At 42.3% G+C, this 19,061-nt stretch overlaps 3 protein-coding genes across 4 annotated transcripts; all 3 read left to right on the top strand.

Moving 5' to 3' along the window:
* Positions 1–213: 213 nt before the first annotated feature.
* LOC133493372 (beta-2-microglobulin-like) lies at positions 214–2,932 on the top strand. Its single transcript, XM_061806680.1, has 4 exons — positions 214–482; positions 1,157–1,429; positions 1,964–2,001; positions 2,102–2,932. Exons 1-3 carry the CDS (start codon positions 413–415, stop codon positions 1,975–1,977), a joined length of 357 nt encoding a protein of 118 aa, XP_061662664.1. The 5' UTR covers positions 214–412; the 3' UTR covers positions 1,978–2,001; positions 2,102–2,932.
* A 195-nt stretch (positions 2,933–3,127) lies between these two features.
* Positions 3,128–12,695, top strand: irak3 (interleukin-1 receptor-associated kinase 3). Of its 2 annotated transcripts, none has more exons than XM_061806677.1 (11): positions 3,128–3,368; positions 4,224–4,421; positions 4,647–4,813; positions 6,140–6,204; positions 6,291–6,405; positions 6,496–6,614; positions 7,899–8,097; positions 9,160–9,222; positions 9,533–9,697; positions 10,904–11,984; positions 12,579–12,695. In XM_061806677.1, exons 1-10 carry the CDS (start codon positions 3,266–3,268, stop codon positions 11,240–11,242), a joined length of 1,533 nt encoding a protein of 510 aa, XP_061662661.1. In that variant the 5' UTR covers positions 3,128–3,265; the 3' UTR covers positions 11,243–11,984; positions 12,579–12,695. The 2 variants fall into 2 exon arrangements, with proteins under 2 accessions (XP_061662661.1, XP_061662662.1); XM_061806678.1 differs by having other exon boundaries at positions 4,671–4,813.
* ccdc107 (coiled-coil domain containing 107) lies at positions 12,598–18,205 on the top strand. Its single transcript, XM_061806679.1, has 6 exons — positions 12,598–12,733; positions 14,328–14,548; positions 14,695–14,764; positions 14,883–14,973; positions 15,507–15,610; positions 17,049–18,205. The coding sequence occupies exons 1-6, from the start codon at positions 12,598–12,600 to the stop codon at positions 17,345–17,347; spliced, it is 921 nt and encodes a 306-aa protein (XP_061662663.1). The 3' UTR covers positions 17,348–18,205.
* Positions 18,206–19,061: the final 856 nt, after the last annotated feature.

Raw genomic sequence — 19,061 nt, forward strand, 5'->3', positions numbered from 1 at the left:
GCGCAGATGACTTAAAAATCAGATTTAGTACACAAATCTTGTATTTCTATGTCACCATAATCAGCAGTTAACTGCAGGTCAAGGTCGACGTTGCAGGTTGAACAAAACAGGATTATTATTTTTTTTTTTTTGTGACTGATTATAAAGAGCAGATATAAAATGTTATAAGAAGAAATTGCAGCTCCGCTTCCGGGTATTTCCAAACCGGTTTTTGAACCGCAACAACCCTGAACGTTGTTGGATTGACAGCAGGTTCCCGACGCGGCCTGGGCGTGGACTATGTGCAAATCAACCTTTGCACTGCTCTGCGGCATACAACTAGTATTATTTCTCAGAACCTCGGTTGGCATTTCACTTTCATCGGAAGGGTTTGTTTTTATTCCAAAATCACGAACAAAGCGAGTTTAAAACTATGAATACACGCCACTACTTGACCCTGTTCGGACTTCTGTGCGTCTTGGACTCTTCGGTGACCAAAACATGTAAGTAGTTACTTGTAGCTTTCTAGTTGGGAAGTTGCAAAATGTTGATCGGTAAATGTTTTCCCTTAAAAAAGCCCATTTTATGTAAAAATAAAACATATATATTCATTTTTACCTTTCTTTAAGTTACATTGTGATTAGCTATACATACATATATATATATATATATATATATACATATATATATATATATATATATATGTTTTTAATTGTAGGAATAAACGTGAAAAGTCATCAGAGGGGAAAAAAAACGCATATGAGGCCATGATAATCGTGGTGTGAGTTTTCTGAGCTTTTCATCTCATCTCATAATTAAGCAGTGACCCTAAAAAATGACCTTCTTCTTCTTCTTTTCCTTTCGGCTTGTCCCGTTAGGGGTCGCCGCAGTGTGCCATCTCAGATGAACGCACATTTGTTTGCCACAGTTTTACGCTTTCCTGATGATGTTATTAAAACATTAGAATACAGTACAGCTGTGGAACTCTTCACCATTTGTGTACTTTTTACACAACGTTGGTGAACAGCAAAATTCGTGGAAAATTCTTCGAACGAGGCCCTCAGCTCAGTGGGAAATTGAGGGAAAACTGGAAGAGTCAGAGAAGGTGCAGGTCTCCATCCATGGAAACGTATTGATTGGGATGTGTTTTTTTTTTTTTTTTTTTTTTTTTCTCCAGTGCCACCAGTCGTTCAGGTGTACAGCCGGACATCGGGAGTGTTCGGCAAAGCCAACGTCCTCCTGTGCCACGTCAACAACTTCCACCCGCCGCTGATCACGGTGGAGCTGCAGAAGAACGGCGTCGTGATCCAGCGGGCCAACCAGACCGATCTGCTCTTCGGGGAGGATTGGAACTACCACCTGACCAAATATGTGCCCTTCACCCCGCAAAGCGGAGAAGAGTACACCTGCCTGGTGACTCACATGGGGACCACCAGCAGGTTTTCCTGGGGTACGTTTGCATTTATGTAAGACACGCAAACCTCCATAACGCGAGATGGAAATATTGTTTTGATTACTAAAGCAAGCAAGGAAAGTAAAGCAAAGCAAATTTATTTGTATAGCGCATTTCATGCACGAGGTAACTCAGTGTGCTTTACATGATTAAAGGTATTAGAAAACAAAGAGATAAAACACTTAAAACGGCACAAAAACAATAAAAATAACAAACAAAATATTTAAAAAAGACAATTAAAACTCCATTCAGTGCAAGTAATATGATCAAAAAGTGCATATTATCTAAAAAGCATGAGAAAAAGAAGAGTTTTCAACCTGGATTTAAAAAAAATGAATATTGACCTGCACTGACTTGATCATTTCGTGGCTTGATGTCACATAAAACTGCAAAGCTGCAACTCACGATTATTTTGATAATCTGTCAATTTTTTCTTCCTGACCAATTGATGACTAACTCTGAAGTTAAAAAAAAAGAGAGAGGCACTATTTACAGTCGTGTTATTGTTTTTTTTTTTTAATTTTTATGCAGAACCAGATATGTAACATTCTCCCGCTCCCTTGTTTCGGGTATGTACTGCTTTCATTTTCAATCAAACGAAAACAAATTTTTGTTGCGCCCTATTTGTTTTTGTCGTCATATATATTTTTTTTTTCTTGTTTGCCACAGGTCAGCTCTGTCTTGAGATGAAGAACATCAACAACAACAAAAAAAGAGAGCGAGTGGACCTCTTTTAATACAAAAAGTGATTTTGGCACTGCTGGGTGGGAAAAAAGCTCAGTTAATAAAACTGAGCAAAAGAAGACAAGTCACGTGGGATCCCGCTCCGAACGGGTAATTTGAGGGAGGATGATAAACAATAGACGGCGGAATGTGGAAGTATTGAAATATGACACCCAGTGTCCTCTACAGTAAATCTCTCGTTATTCATGTTGGCCAGTAGAGGGCAGAAAAGTACAACTGCATCTCAGGAAAAGCTTTGAAGAGATCATGTTTACTGCTAATCTATTGCATCATTTATTGAATAACGCCAATGCAGTCCTGCATGTGACAAAGTTCAAGATGGCGGTAGTTTTGACCCCAAAAGCTATTGATCTTCTGTGGAATTGTTGTGAACGTTCACAACTGTGTATGATCCGCCGTGCTTCCAATCGGTGTATTTTTTTTCCTTCCAATTCTGCGCTCCATTTCCCGATTTCGAATGGAAAATGTGCCAAAAAGAGCATCTCGGCTTATGGAGATTGATTTTCATTCAATGTGTGGATGATCGGTGTACTTTTTTTTTTGATAGTGCAAAGCAAATTTATTATTTATTTACTCAATGTGCTTTACGTGAACAAAGAGAAAACATTTAAAACGGGATAACCAAAAAAAAAAAAAAAACAATAAAAATGACAAACAAAATATATTTAAAAAAAGTATAGTGCTACTGCCTATTCAAATAAACAATTAAACAAAAACATTTAGCAATCGTGCCTTATTTTGTTTTTCTATCCATCCTTCCATTTGCTGAGACGCTTATCCTCACGAGGGTCGCGGGAGTGCTGGAGCCGAACCCAGCTGCCAACGGGGAAGAGGCGGGGTACACCCTGAACTGGTCGCCAACGAATCGCAGTTAAAAAATATATGTATATAAAATGAAGTTTCGCCGTATTCTTTGCGAAATTGGACTTTGTTTACAACGGATGCCCGGAGGGCGGCTACCCGGAAGAGCTTCTCGCAGCGCCGCCGAGTGACGTCTGCTCGTGCGAACTGCGGGGAGTTTCCACACTTTCGCCACCAACTTCTCGGTCTTGCTTGACTCGCGTCCGTTATCCCCGCAGACGGTCTGAAATGGACCCAAACACGTTTCTCTACAACGTCCCCCTGATGCTCATCGACCGGTTTTGTAAAATTATGGACACTGGCTGTCATCGCTATGGTTGGCGAGCATTAGGTGAGTGTTTGTTGGCTTGTACTTCTTCTTCTTCTTCTTTTTCTTTTTTTTTAATTGACGTCTTAACATTCGCTTTAGTGGAAAAAGTTGAATTTTGCATGAATGAAATTACATTTTTAATGAGCCCCTTTGAAATGACAGCGCTTTGGGCAACCCAAATTAATTACAATAATTGTATTAGTGATAGTTACTCATTTTTATTGTTGTCAGAAGTGATAGATATTAACGTTGCAGTGAATTTTATTTATATGCATGGAGAATATTCGCATCATTAGCAACATTTATATTTAATATATATATATATCTAAAAAGAGATCAATCCTTTGTGTTGAGGTGAAATATGCATGGAATAATATTAAAATAATGATTTTAATGTTATTGTTGAAATGAGTAGTAGCAGTTGTCATGGTAATAGACAGGTGTTATAAATTACAGGAAGTGTTCCTGCGTGTTATTTTGAATTGGTAAAATTCTTTGCATGATTAATATAAAAAACAACTTTGATGCCTACGATGACCCGCAATTGGCGGGCGACGTGTTCGTGGCGTACGCCGCATCTTGCGACCCATCAGACCTGTGACCGCGCGGTGGTATCAAAAATGATTAATTGAAAATATTGTAATGATGGTAATTATCACAATTTGTTTTATGTTCTATTGGCAATGCTAATGACACGAGTCGAAGGATAGACCCCTGTGGGACACCATGATTATTGTTTGCCGGCTTTTATCGTCATTCCATTTCATTTATGTATCAAATGTGTCTGTCTTCAGATTTCATTTTGCGTGTGATGTTGCAACAGATTAATAAATCGCTAAATTGAGTGGACGGTAATCAGTTGCCCGTTTGCGGCAGCCTCCCGAATCCTCCCAAGCTTCACGGAGGTTCGCCAGTACGAGCGCGTGGAGGCCGCAGGTCGCAGTCCCACCGAGGAGTTGCTTTGGTCGTGGGCCCAGCAGAACGCGCGAGTGGGGGACCTGCTCAAAGTACTGAAGGACATGGACCACTATCGGGCCATACAGCTCTTTCAGGGCCAATTTCAGGCCGTCAAAGGTACCGTGAGAAAATTCCTCGTTTTCAGTATTTCCCATGCTTAACCGATGATTGTGTTAGCGAGTATATTTTATAGATAACTTTGATAAATTTGAAGGTAAGGGTTAGGACCATTGCCACAATGATGGATCCAATCCGTCCAGTTTGAGACGAGTTATTCTCATGAAAACAATAAGCCCGACTGACTAAAGTGAACATTTGAAAGGGTTTCTGTGACGAAAGCAGATTGTCTGTGTTTTCCACGAAAAGCCCAGCCGCCGATCACTTTGCGGGACATCCGAGCGGGGACCCGAGATTTTCACCCCGAAATGAGAATTTCAGAAGGCAGCTTCTCTGACGTCTACCTGGCACGGATCGGAGGAGACACCTTTGCGGTCAAGCTTTTCAAACAGGTCAGCCCACATTTTTTTTTTTTTTTATAACGGAAGACCCCCGCAAAACTACTAACATCATCTCTTGACGTACATTTGAAAAAGTGTTTCATCTGTTGGAATTTTTGTAAAATGCCATCAAATCGGGCAGTTCGCGTTGCAACAACCACAGGAAAAAAAGCACAGGAAATCCTCGTAGGAAACAAAAACAAAAGATTTTTTTTTTTCTTTCTTTTGTTCACCCACAAATAACTCCCTTGTTCGGACAAACTTCTTCTTTTCCTTTCGGTTTGTCCCGTTAGGGGTCGCCACAGTGTGTCATCTTTTTCCATCTAAGCGCATCTCATGGATCTTCCTCTCTAACACCCACCGTCTTCATGTCCTCCCCCACAACATCCATCGACCTTTTCTTTGGTCTTCCTCTCGCTCTCTTGTCTGGGGGTCCTGTCCCAACTCCACCTTAAATTCTTCTGACACGCCTACGGCACATCTCACTGCTGTTCTGCTGCCCACATACATGTCTTATACTATTCCACACCGGACTTGCGCAATGCAGTACCGCAGTTCCTCTCTTGGTACTGGTACTTGGTCATAGGCTTTCTCTAGATCCACAAAGACACAATGTAGCTCCTTCTGACGCTCTCTGTACTTTTCCACGAGCATTCTCAAGGCAAATCATGCATCCTTGGTATTCTTTCTAGACATGAAACCATACTGTTGCTGGCATATACTTACTTCTGACCTGAGTCTTGCCTCCACTACTCTTTCCCATAACTTCAGTGTGTAGCTCATCATCTTTATTCCTCTGTAGTTTCCACAGCTCTGAACATCGCCTTTGTTCTTAAAAATGGAGACGAGCACACTTTTCCTCCATTCTTCTGGCATCTTCTCTCCCGCTAGTATTCTATTGAATAAGTTGGTCAAAAACTCCACAGCCACCGGTATGCCATCGGGACCAACTGTCTTTCCATTTTTCATCCTGTTCAGTGCCTTTCTAACTTACGAATCATTGCCACTTCCTGGTCATTCACGCTTGCCTCTTCTACTCTTCCTTCTCTCTCATTTTCTTCATTCATTAACTTCTCAAAGTACTCTTTCCATCTGCTTAGCACACTACTGGCACCAGTCGACATATTTCCATCGCTATCCTTAATCACCCTTACCTGCTACACATCCTTCCCATCTCCATCCCTCTGTCTGGCCGACCTGTAGCTATCCTTTTCTCCTTCTTTCATATCCAACCTCGTGTACAGGTTGTTTGGGCAAACATCACCCCGATTATCAGAACTGAAGGTCAGCCATGCGTCAGCGTCGCTCTGGATTGACCACCTTTATCATTCTCCGTAGGTCCATAATACGTCATGGAAGACTCTCTGGGATTTTTTCCAAAAAGAAATGGAAATCCACCAATTGTACGTGCTTCTTCTTATCGGTAAAACGGTTGTCGTTGACGTCCCGCGTGTTGTCGTGACGATTGCGGCGCGGTGATGCCTTGCAGGTGCCGACATCCCAACGTTTTAGTGTCGCTGGGCTGCTTTTCGGACGAGAGGCGCTACTGTCTGCTGTATCCCTACCTGGCGAAAGGATCGCTCTTTCGTAGGCTCCATCGACGGGTGCGTTGCGGCTTTCCGAAAACGAGTTTGTGCGAGGAGGTCTTGACCTTGATCGAGGATTCATTTTTTAAAATATGAATTTCCTTACAGAGCAATGTGCCCCCTTTATCCTGGGAAGAACGTTTCTCCATTATAAAGGGGGTGGCAAAGGCCTTACATCACCTCCATACGTCCCAAGCATGTGCGGTTATTTGCGGGAACGTGTCCAGGTACGAATACATAGATGCACTCGACGCATTGACGCAATTGCTTTTGACATCTACCGTAATTTCCGGCCTAGAGAGCGCACCGGATTATAAACCTCACCCAGTACATTTGTAAAGGAAATACCATTTGGTACATACATAAGCCGCACCTGTGTAAAAGCTGCAAGTGCCCACATTGAAACACAAGATATCTACAAAGAAAGACAGTACACAGAAAGAGTTTTCAAACTTTTTAATACCTTACCTGAGCTTAGCATTTGGCCCCATAGCTCAGTGGTTAGAGCTTTGGTCTGGTAAACCAGGGGTTGTGGGTTCATATACCACTGGGGCCTCCACTCCCTGAGAAGGGTTGCGTCAGGAAGGGCATCTGGCATAAAAATATGTGCGTTCATCTGAGATGACACGCTGTGGCGACCCCGAAAGGGACAAGCCGGAAGATCCTTGACCTTAGCTTAACATAGCAACAACACAGTTGCACAAACAGGCCTGGTTTAAAAAAAAAAGAAAGAAAAAAAAAAAAAAAACAGTTGCGGCAGCTACACAGTAGCAACATGGTAGCACAGCACTAATAGAGCTGGTTAAAAGAAACATACCGAAATCACAGAGATACGGCAGAAACACCCTAGCACGGCGCTAACAGGGCCGGTTAAAAAAAACATACCAGTAAAAATCACTGAGACGCGGCAGCAACACGCTAGCACAGCGCTAACAGGGCCAGTTTAAAAAAAAACAAAAAACATACTGGTCAAAATCACTGAAACACGACAGTAACACAGCAGCAACATGCTAGCACAGCGCTAACGCTAGGGCAGCGCTAACAGGGCTGCTTAAAAAAAACATACCGGTAAAAACCACTGAGACGCGGCAGCAACACGCAAACACAGTGCTAACAGGACCAGTTTAAAAGGAAAAAAAATACCGGTAAAAATCACTGAGGCATGACAGTAACACAGCAGCAACACGCTAGCACAGTGCTAACAAGGCCGGTTAAAAAAAAACATACCGGTAAAAGTCACTGAGACACGGCAATGACACAGCAGCAACATGCTAGCACAGCGCTAACGCTAGGGCAGTGCCAACAAACATACCCGTAAAAAGTAACTTCCTTGGCACATATATTCCACCGGTCTCACTCTTTACCTTTTCCGCTCCAGTGCCCCGTTGCGGCTGTCAGAAAAAAATGCACAAATTAACCACATCACCGCATATAGGCCGGAAATTACGGTACTTGTCGCTAATGCAAAAATTTTTTTCACAATATCTGACATTCAAATGGCCGCTGCGCAGTTCCAACGTACTCCTGGACGACACTTTGCAACCTAAACTGTCCGACGTCTGCCTGGCCCGACTCCGCCCGCATTCGGTGGACCGGCGTCGCACCGCCACCCTGGACGCGGGTTTCCACAGCCACCCGGGGTACCTCCCCGAGGAGTACCTCCGAAATGGCAAACTCTCCACCGGCCTGGATGTTTTCAGCTTTGGAACGGTGATGTAACTCATCGACTTTCTCACTCAACGAAATGTCTTGTTGTTGTTGTAGTTGTTGCTGTCGCCATAGCTACCAATGGGCCTATTGAATCAAAATCGTCAAATCATCCCAGCATGAATGGTTGACCCAGCATCGTTTCCTCCTTTTCTCATCAATACAATACTACGTTTCACAGTTCACCGACTAGCGCAGGACGAACTTCTTCTTTTACTTTGGTTTCAAATGTCAGGTCTGCTTTTCTTGTTTTGTTTTTTTCTTCTCGGCTTTGTGTTTTTTTTTTTTTTTTAACCAATTCAGGAAGTGATGCTGTGAAAAGTGTTTTGTTTTTTAGGTGCTGTTGAGCAAAAAAGCCGCCTGCCAAGCCGTTTGTGGTGAAGGAGGGAAATTTTACATATAGTACCGTACCATGGCTAAACATTAATATTTAAAAAAAAAAGTTTGATCCACACTAACCAATCTTAGTAATTATTAATGATGACTTATATACATTTATATGCAGTACAGTTATATACTGCTTAAGCTACTTCCCCATGACCCGACCTGGAAAAGCGGTAGAAAATGGATGGGTGGATGGATGGAGTTATATAACAGGCGGTACGTTGGCTCATCTGGTAAAGCGTTGGTACACAGTACTCAGGTCCCGGGTTCAATCCCAGCCCCGCCTGTGTGGAATTTGCATGTTCTCCCAGTGCCTGCGTGGGTTTTCTCCGGGCACTCCGGTTTCCTCCCACATCCCGAAAACATGCAACATTAATCGGACACACTAAATTGCCCCAAAGTGGGATTGTGAGTGCGACTGTTTGTCTCTATGTGCCCTGCGATTGGCTGGCAACCAGTACAGGGTGTACCCCGCCTTCCTGCCGGTTGACAGCCGGGATAGGCTCCAGCGACCCTTGTGAGGATGAGCGGCTAAGAAAATAGATGGATGGATGGGTGGAGTTATATACCGATACCACTTTGAGTACAATTACTCGCACACATTTGAGTCCTGGCTATTGTTTGTGCGCAACAGCTCACAAGTGAGAACAGGCCTCATATTTCAGGAATGTTTGCCCGCAGGTCGTCATGGAAACGATGACGGGGCGCAAAGCGGTCGAGCAGCTACCGAAACACACGCTGCTGGTGAGTGAAGACGACGGCGGAAGGAGGAGGAGTTTGCTTTTCCACTTCCTGCGTATTCGGTTGACAACAACAGAGCAATGCTCAAGACCTGTTTTGTTCACCGCAAGTCTGAAAATATTTTAATAATATTTTGTTTCTTCTTTGCAACCAAGTTACCACCGAATTAAATGTATGATGTAACAGTGGGTAAAAGGTGTTTTTAATCCGCACTTTTTGGAGTGCATTTGTTTTGCATTTCGGGTTTCTAATAAAAGATTTATCGTCTCTTCGTTATGATTTATAATTCGTTGTCGACGTCTGCCTTTAACAGAGGGATTTGCTCACCTCTGAAGCGGAGGACAGCGGCAGCGTGGACTCCTGCCTGCAGTTTTTGGACCCGTCGGCCGGTCGATGGCCGCCGTCTTTGGCCCGCAGTCTTCTGGATCTTTCCTTGAAATGCGTCGCAAGCCACAATTCCAGACCCAGCATGGAGAACGTGAGTTGATTCTCAGAGTGTGGATAGTTGTGCCAGGGCTCCCTCTAGTGGTATGGGAAAGAATCCCTGCCTAAATACCGTTGAGTTGTGCAGTAAAGCCTCGGTTCTCGACCACAATCTGTTCCAGAAAATAGTTCAAGAAGTGATTTGTTCGAAAACCGATTTTTTCGAAAACCAAATCGAGGTTTCCCATTACAATGAATGGAAAAAGTAATAATACGTTCCAAGCCTAAAACTTCAGGCTTTTCAAAGCATTTTTTTAGCATTTCCTGAAAATAAACTGCATAGTAGAATTACGTGTATTGTTTAAATACTTTATGTAATAAAATAATTTCAGAAATATATTTATATTTTTGCTTAAAATTTATGCTTTAGTAGTAGAGTAGGCGAGGAGTGCATTGCTGTATCTGTACCGACTTGGCCCCCAGCCTTGTAAACTTTTTTTTTTTATTAACAAAAGTGCAGAATAACTTTAAACAAGCAATAATGAGGGGGGATAAAGCATTTCTTTTATTTTTACAAAAAGTAACACAAAAATATTCGTGACTCGCGTTGGCAAAGAAAACAAAAACGCAGAAATGCTTCCACAACTGTATCAGATGTCTGGGGGGGGGCGGGGGCACTCGCTCCCTTTTCACAAAGAACATATCTAATTTTAATTAATCATTTGTTTCTGCCGTCTTTTAAGAACCTTTCTGAAGTGGCTTATCACACCATCATTAAAATTTTGCAGTGGCTCTGCTACATTCAGCTTCATCGGGGTGACGAATTTCGACGAAATTATGGATTTCGTTCCATTCAGCACAGATGGCTTTGACGTCAGCACTTGGGGCATCCTTCTTGCTTTCAGCCTTTTCGTTCGAAAACCGGTGTTTGAAAAACGGGGAGGTTCGAGAACCGAGGCTGTACTATATTTAACTCTTAAGTGCAGTACATTCACATTTTTTGTAAAACTGAACCTTTATTGGCAACACATTTTAATTGATTCATTCACAATTATAGTTTTTGTTTTCCTATATTTTAGCACAGTCCTAATGTTCATAGTATGCATAATATTACAGTGGTTTGCAATTGTTAAAAACACTTCTTGGGGATAAAACTTTCAGCAGTACTACGCTACTGAATGTAAATGTTAGTCATTATTTGTAGTAATTGGTTGAAAGCTCAAGTATTTTATTATTATTATTATTATTATGATTTTTGTAGGTGCTCCAGGCATTGAGCCGGCTGCTTCCACCGCCACCCAGCTTCTCCTCTCCAGATCGGCCCCGCAGCCTGGACGACGGCCCCTCGCCCAGCATCCCCGAGGAGCACGACGAACTGCTCAGCGTGCCGGGCTCTCCGGCGCGGCCCTGCGAATGCAGCCAGTCCGAGGTGACGTACAGGAGCGTCACCGAGCCCGAGAACGCACCGGCCAAAGGAGTTGGAGGCCCGTCGTACAAAAGCTTGCCGGTCCAGTGCAGCTGCCAAGCCGAAACAGGAAGTCTATCCTGTGAGGACTGCAGGGCGAATGGTTTTAGCAGCACTAGCCTGGACTCAGCGTAACTCTCCATTTTTGTTGTTGGTTTTTTTTTTTTATGTTTGACGGAAGGAGTGAGATAAACTCAAATGCTGTCAGCTGTAGAAATCATTTCACTGTTTTTCTGCAGACACTTTTAAAACCAGTGTTAGCCATATTGTTCGATGACCTCTCGCCCTCAAATCGTGGCGGCAATAAGTCACCGCTGTATCGTCCATATATGGTCGTAACAGTTCTCCGCTAACCAGTCATGAGTCTGTAATCGATGCTTCTTTTGGGTTATCATCTGTTTAGTTCTCTTTGCTCCTAACTAAATAAATGACACTGGTCGCTGTTTGAGGAAATATAACCCGCTCCGATAAATTTCCTGGAATTTGGTCTGTATAGATTTTGAAAATGCTAAATGTCTCTTTGCTACTGTATCATCCCTCAGTGGCGCGTTATCGTAAGTTAAACACACAGAAACCCTCTGTGTAATAACCAAACCTTAATATTGTGACTTTATGATGACATCTGACAGTTTTTTCCCCCAAATATTGTCATGATGAAATGCTCGTGTTGGTATTACAATGTCCCTTTGCTAATGAAGTAAACCCGGACGTGATTGATGTCCACCCAAGAAGGTTTAGAATTGCCGATAGATGCCTGAAAATGGCTGCATAGCACTTTTTTCCCGTTAGACAAGGCTATGTGGCATAAATAGTTCATTGGCTACAAGATGGAACCAAAGCAAGATTTTTATATGACATGGTTTTATGGGGGCAATTGGTGAGTTTTCTCAAAGGATTATAGCCTACCGCAATAACGAATAAACAAAACCTGCAAACTCACAAATTATTACTTGAAGATTTACTCTACAGTAAAGTTCGTCTTGTTTAGTAGACAAAGATAAGATTAAGTTGTGAAGCGTATTGTAAATGCTGGAATATAAAAAAAATGTTTTAGTATTAGTACCCAAAACGTAGTTGCAGTGAGAGAATCGAACAGATTCTCGCAAAAAAACGTTTAAAAACATGATTTTGTTCTAAAGTCCGATTTGTAGTCATAACCTGAACGCAACAACAGCTGTCACGGGAAACAATATGTGCTGCTTTTCAAAATTATGACTACGTAACGTCAACATCAGAAAAAAAACAAGTTGTCTGTGTAAAAAACGTAGTGTAACCTACTTTAATATCAAATTCATTATCTATCAAAGCCGCACTGTTGGGTATAAATGCAATTTTGTACAAGATGTAGCTAGTATAGCTTTAATTTTGAAAAGCTGTTTCACGGAAGCGATGTTGATTTGACAGAGGAGTTTATTTGTGGTTTGCACAGTTTCAGCTGTGCGTGTGCGTTCCTCCTTTTTTGCTCATTCAGTTTTGTTCGTGGGTCGAGAATGGTTCTGTCGGCGTCGCAGCAAGTCGCCCTGGCGTTCACGGCCGTGCTGTTCACGTTCGTCGTCCTGCCGAAGATGTTCGGCGTCGGCACGGGGGCCAAGGAGACGAGGCTCGACCCTCGCTACTCCAGGAAAGGTGACGTCAGCCATGATTCATTGCGATTATCATCAGGGAACACCACCGATTAGTATCAAGGCCCAATAATATGCTCATTATAGTTGTGTATATCAATTTATGAAGGACAAATATATTCAATAAACGGGTTAGTAGAGTGTTTGGCATTATTAAACGGGGGAATAATCGAATAACAGGTAACGACTGTCGCAAAGAAATGTCAAAAGTGTATTTTTGCTAATGAGGTTGTGGTGGGAACACCGACAGTTCTTCTCCTCCTTGTAAAAAATTGAACTTGCACACCATTTCATGATCACTTTGGAAAAAGTCATCCAATTTTAGGTCGAACAAATGACGTTTAGGGTGTTTTTGTTGCTGCCCAATGTCAGAATTGAATCAAATCTAAAAGGATTTTTAGTATGTTATTAACAAAAAAAAAAACAAAAAAAAACAGCAGCCGTTATGGACCCATCCGTTTTTTCACCACAAAACATGATTTTGACATACATGGCTTTTTGTAACTCCCGCCATGAAAATCCTCTCGAGATATGTTTTAAAGAAGAAGCAGGAAGTGACATACATGGCAGGACCGCCCTCAAGTGGACTTGTTTCTTTCTATTAGTTTTACCTGCTGGAATGTAGCTCGTTGTTCCTTGCTGTTCGCCAAAATGCCAGCTCGTTGCATTGTTGGATATTGCTCGAACACTCGGGAGGATGGATTCTCTCTTCATAGTTTTCCAAAAGACCCAATTTGTCATGAAAAAAAGAATTGCACGGGTGCAAAGGACGAGAGCTTCGTGGGTTCCAAATGGCAGATAGGTGTGTATACAGCTACTTAAAAAAAAAAAAAAACAACAATAGTTGGGGAAGGGGGGGTGGGCGTAATCCACAAGTCAGGGGTGCTAAATGTTTCGATGTGCGGACCAGACGACTTCCGTGCAGCAGCCGCTGAAGGTGGCCTCCGCCGGCCTTGTGGATCCCAACTGGCTTTGTCAACACGGCTTCGGCCGGGGTGGCTCGTCGTGGCGCCTGCCGCGGTGGCTCATCTCCGCCGTGGTGGCGGATCGGATGGTTTAGGCGGTTTGGCCGTGGCGTCGTCATCGCTCGCGGGCAGCGTTGTTTTTATCACCTTGCGCAGGGAGGTGGTTTGCCTGCATGCGGTTTGGCCGTGCTCCGCCTATCATCTAAATATGGCTCTAAACGATAGGGTTTTATTGCCCCGGTCTCTTCACTCAGTTGTGAGATGTTCTCTACTTTGAAAAGAGCTTCTGTGTCAGAAGGGGCGTGTTCGTCTCCCATATTAGGGGCCACAGCGTGTATTCAATGGCGAATGTCGAAGTGTGACATCACAGGCAGAAGATGCAGCTAATATGGCGACCACTTGGATGTCGAATGAGACTTCCGCAACTTTGCGCATGGATGATACCCTCTCTGCTGATATTTATTTTTTTCGTATAGACATTGACGTGAATAATGTCATATGTATTTTTCATTACAATATCTATTTTAGTGTTTTTAGGGATGACACTTGACCTTTAAGATACGGTCAGCTAATTAATCACAATGTATGAAAACCCAATTTGTCATTCTGAACTATACGATTTATGTGCGGCAGGTGGTCCCGGCCCGGGCGCGCCAAGAGGTCCGTCGGTCAGCACGGGCGCCCCGAGCTCACGTCAGTCGGCCGAGAGCGTCCAACAGATGAAGAGGCTGATGGAGCAGGAGCTGAAGGCCGACAAGTTCAAATCCGCCAATAACGGGAAGGGCTACGTCTTCACGCTCATGCCGCTGTACGCCATTGGGGTCGGGGTGTTTGCGGCGTACAAGTTTCTGAAGGTAGGCTCGAATTCAACGCTGAAAATGCCAAATTTCCACATTGATTTACTGGTCATAGATTGCCCAAATCAAGGACCTCAGTAACTATACATCCTAGCGCCTGTTAGCGTAAATATGATCTTAATATTTATGCCTCCATCTTACAGATCAAGTCTTCGGATGACCAGGCGCAAAAGGAAAAGTTCGCGAAAGGGGCCAAGAAATCGGCCGAAGCAGGTGCGTTTCTGCGTAGGCCGCAAGTTTGCATTTGAATACCTCGTGTTTGTTTTACTCCGGCATTTGTTTATGAAAAGTATTTGAAATGCGCGCGCATGTGTGTTTGTTTTCCCCGCAGAGAACCAGCTGAGCGAACTGGAACAAAGGCTCGCTCAAACCGAGAGGATGCTCAATTCCATTCTCACCCAGCTCGACCCGCTCACAAACTGGTGAGTGGTACCGTTTTTATGTATGTATTTATTTATTTATTATTATTATTTTTAGGTGCATGTTTGAGAGCAAAATGAACATTGGACATTACAAATAATGTCATTTACAGCATTTACTTGCAGAAAATGAAAAACATTTTTTTTCCTTTCTTGATTCATGGTACCTTTTTAAAAGTGAGCTTCCAATATTTTATGTTCATCACTTTTATTTTTCGCATAATAAGTTTTGAATGGACGCCACAAGATGGCGACAAGGGACTTAAACGTAGAGAAACCACATAGCTTCCGCTCTGCATCTGGCATGTACAAAAACAGAGGCACAGGTTATATAAATGCGTTTTCAGCGGTTAAATGATTCAATCCGAATAAATTGCATGAGCATATGGGCATAAATGACAAATACGCGGCGACCCCGTTTATAAATACTCATCATTGGAGGATGCCCGGCGACATTTCTACTCCGACAATATGTTTCATGGCGACCATTGTAGAAGATGCCAAATCGACACTTTTCTCTCCTCACCGGTCATCAGTGCCAAATCTGTGGCCCAGGACCAGAAGAACGAGATCTTGACCCAGCTCCAGACAATCCGCTGCCTCATGAAAAAAAGAGGAATGGAGTGTCCGCCTTTGAACGGTGAGTGCGCCTTTCCGTGTGTTAAGCTGTCACATTAAGGAAAGAGGGGGAAAAAATAAACAAATGTACCGTAATTTCTGGCCTATAAGCCACAACTTTTTCCACACGCTTTCAAACCCTGCGGCTTATGCGGTGTTGCTGCTAATTTGTGCATTTTTTTTTCGAACGGACGCAAGGGAGCTCTTGAGCGGAAAATGTAAGAGTGAGACCGTTGGAATATGTGTGCCGAGGAAGTGACTTTTACCGAAATGTTTTATTTATTTTTTTTTAAACCGGTTCTGTTAGCGCTGCGCTAGCGTGTTGCTGCTGTGTTACTGGCGCGTCTCACTGATTTAGGTATGTTTTATTTTAACCGGCCCTGTTAGTGCTGTGCTAGCGTGTTACTGCCGTGTCTGGGATTTTTACCGGTATGTTATTTATTTTTTTAACCGGCCCTATTAGCGCCATCTTTCTTTGTAAATATCATGCGTTTCAATGTGGACACTTGCGACTTTTGCACAGGTCCGGCTTGTGTATGTACCAAATGGTATTTCTTTTCCAAATGTACTGGGTGAGTCTTATAATCAGGTACGGTCTATAGGCCGGGAATTAAGGTACATTGCAATTTGAGCATCCACGTTGCGACACTTTGCATCTCGAGTACTTGGAAAAGGTACATGTGTTTGGAAGTTAAATATCAATGAACTGTACTTATTTACTATCCTGGATTACTGGAAAAAAAGTTCATTTGTTGAGGTTGAATATTTGAGTCAGTTTTTTTTTCCTACCACCAGAGGGAGCTATTGTACATATTCTAGTGTGGAACTTCAGGAATTCAAGGTCAAATTGAAAGGTAAAATATTGGGGGAAAACTTTTGTGCTCAAGGGTCCTTGATTTGGTTTGATTTGAGTTTGATTGATTTGGTTTGATTTTGTAAATTATCAGATGGGCCAAATCATTCCGAGAAAGTAAAAATTAAAACGTGGATGTAAAATTTTTAATTTTGGATTATTACATATGTTCCAAGCAATTTAATCATCAGGATTTAACCACTACTTTAATTTAAAATGTGTTAAAGTTGTGTTTTATTTTTAATCCCCCCATCCCACTAATGCTGTTTACAATAAATAGTTATACAAAGGCTCCACCTGGTGGTATGCGGAGAATCTAAACGTGTATAATGTTACAATGTGTGTGTGTATATATGTGTATGTGTATATGTATGTATATGTATATATATGTATATGTATGTGTGTGTGTATATATATATATATATATATATATATATATATTTTTTTTTTTTTTTTTTAAATAAGTGCTATACATGTGTTTAGTGGAGTTCAGTTGTATTTATCTTGAAAGCACACATTTAATCTTTCATAAGTGTAAGATGATATTTTTAGGGCCGATGAACAATTTTTTGATGTAACATTTCCGTTTCCTGTTCCGGATTTGTAGAGGCCTGCTTCGAGCAGAGTCTGGACCACCTCATCGAAACGCTGGGGGCCGACGAGACCTCGCCGCACGCCGACAGGAGCTCGGAAACGGCGGGAGGCGGCGACGTGACAGAAGCGCTCCCGGAAATATCGGAGGAGGAAACGGCAGAAGGGAACGGAGACGACAACGACGGTGTGGAGGAAACAGAGGTCGTCGATGGGGAGGAAGAGGAAGGAGACGAGGAGCTTGATGTCACGCCTTCGCCGGAGGACCCCAAGCGCGAGGAGGGCGGCCTCAGGCGGCGCAACGTTCCGGAATGAACTCGCTGCGGGGAGAAGGTTACTGTGTAGGGTTATTTATTGTCAAAAAATTATTCAGTCATCGTCTCTCCCCCGTCCCCCACCCCAAAAATATCTTTCAATCACTCAATACACAGGGCTAGTTGTTTCTGATATACCGTAAAAATGTAAGTGCAGTCAGTCCTCTGTTCTATAAGCAGTTATTAAATGTGGGGGAAAAAAACAAAACAGATTAGATGTGCCTTTTCAAAGATGGGAAAGAACTGATGAACACAAAATTCAAGTTTTTTTTTTTTTTTTTTATTTCCTTGAACTGGAATTGTAGATAAGACCAGGTGTCTATTATGGCTAATACAATTTTATTTTTATTCTATGGAAGCCTTTATCTTTACTGATAACGTTTTTCATAAAATTTTGATCACGTTTGATTTAAAATAAATCAATCATTTACAAAACATTTATATCTTTAGAGGTAATTACGCCCCCCTACCCACCCAAAAAAAATTTGTCTTTAAAGTTCTTTCAAATAAGTTTGAAAGCCAAGTCTCGCTGCATGCTTGCCTGCAAAATGTTATTGCGTGGTATCAACTTAAAAAAAAAAAAAAAAAAAAAGTCAACTCACAATTCATCTTTAATATTGTCACTGTTCTCCATCCCAGTACTTTACAATAGTTTGATACATCGGAATTATAATTGCTGTCATTCACTTATTGTTCCATTCCTGGAGTTACATGTAAACAAAAATCTTTAGTTTTTATCTTGTTTGATGCTTAATTTTATTTGTATTATATTATTTTTGCCTTACTTTTCCCCAATGTCTATAGATTGTGGAAGTGGCGTGCTAAAACACCTTTATAAAGAAATAAATGGATAAAAGATTGACAGTAGACTTTTTTTTTTTTTTTTTTGCCCCAGGAAATATTTGTTACGGAAGCGCATTCCTGCCACACCAAAAAAAAAAGTCGCGTTTCACAAAATTATGTGATACGTTTCACATGCGAAGGAATATTTTAAATCTTGAACTCGGCGAGCACACGTCACGGCCCGTCGGCACACTTTGGGAACCGTGACCCAATTAGAGAAGTTCTGCCGGGCGAGAGAAACCGACCAAGCGCCTCCCATCACGACTCCTAATTAGATATGCCGCGTTTATTAATGACTTCCTCTCATTGCTGCATGGAAACCAAGTTGCGGGATTGGTCGCAAATTAGCTTCTCGATTAAGGAAGGCGGCGTTTAATCATGCTCCGTGTTCCTCCGCCGGGATTTTGGCCTAATTCCTTCCGAGTGGTCTGCCGTGCCCAGGATAAAGTTTTTGCTTTATTGTTCCGGGTTCCTTTTGAGTAGATGTTTTAAAAAAAAAAAGTGTAGCAGTGCCCCAAGTATCGTTTTTTTTTTTTTCCATCTTGAAATTGAACTCTGCGTACCTATCACATTTTCAAAGGTTCCCACGGAAATATGTTTGTCTTTTCGAGGGTCGTAGGTCAATCCAGAAACCGTAGAAGAGTCCAAGTATCATGGGGAACTTTCCGTCATTTATTTCTATTTCTGGGACGAGGGGGGTCAGCAACTTGAAACATTCCTGAGAACCTTCCGGGCTCCCGTCACGTTTGCTTTTCTTCTGCGGTGTTTTACTCTTTTTATTGTGCGTATTCTCTTCCAGGCCACTGAGCCCGATCATGTCGTCATTCTTCCGCCTAAGTGAAGTTGTTTTTTTTTTTTTTTTGTCCCTTTGG

This window comes from Syngnathoides biaculeatus, chromosome 20 (assembly GCF_019802595.1).
Source record: "Syngnathoides biaculeatus isolate LvHL_M chromosome 20, ASM1980259v1, whole genome shotgun sequence".
Lineage (NCBI taxonomy): Eukaryota > Metazoa > Chordata > Actinopteri > Syngnathiformes > Syngnathidae > Syngnathoides > Syngnathoides biaculeatus.

Coding starts and splice junctions, on each gene's coding strand:
- ccdc107 (XM_061806679.1), top strand. CDS start 12,598: ATGGTTCTGTCGGCGTCGCAGCAAGTCGCCCTGGCGTTCACGGCCGTG. Junction 14,549..14,694: donor CGGCGTACAAGTTTCTGAAG/GTAGGCTCGAAT, acceptor TCCATCTTACAG/ATCAAGTCTTCGGATGACCA. Junction 15,611..17,048: donor GGAGTGTCCGCCTTTGAACG/GTGAGTGCGCCT, acceptor CCGGATTTGTAG/AGGCCTGCTTCGAGCAGAGT.
- irak3 (XM_061806677.1), top strand. CDS start 3,266: ATGGACCCAAACACGTTTCTCTACAACGTCCCCCTGATGCTCATCGAC. Junction 4,814..6,139: donor CGGTCAAGCTTTTCAAACAG/GTCAGCCCACAT, acceptor CATTCTCCGTAG/GTCCATAATACGTCATGGAA. Junction 8,098..9,159: donor ATGTTTTCAGCTTTGGAACG/GTGATGTAACTC, acceptor GTTTGCCCGCAG/GTCGTCATGGAAACGATGAC.
- LOC133493372 (XM_061806680.1), top strand. CDS start 413: ATGAATACACGCCACTACTTGACCCTGTTCGGACTTCTGTGCGTCTTG. Junction 483..1,156: donor CTCTTCGGTGACCAAAACAT/GTAAGTAGTTAC, acceptor TTTTTTCTCCAG/TGCCACCAGTCGTTCAGGTG.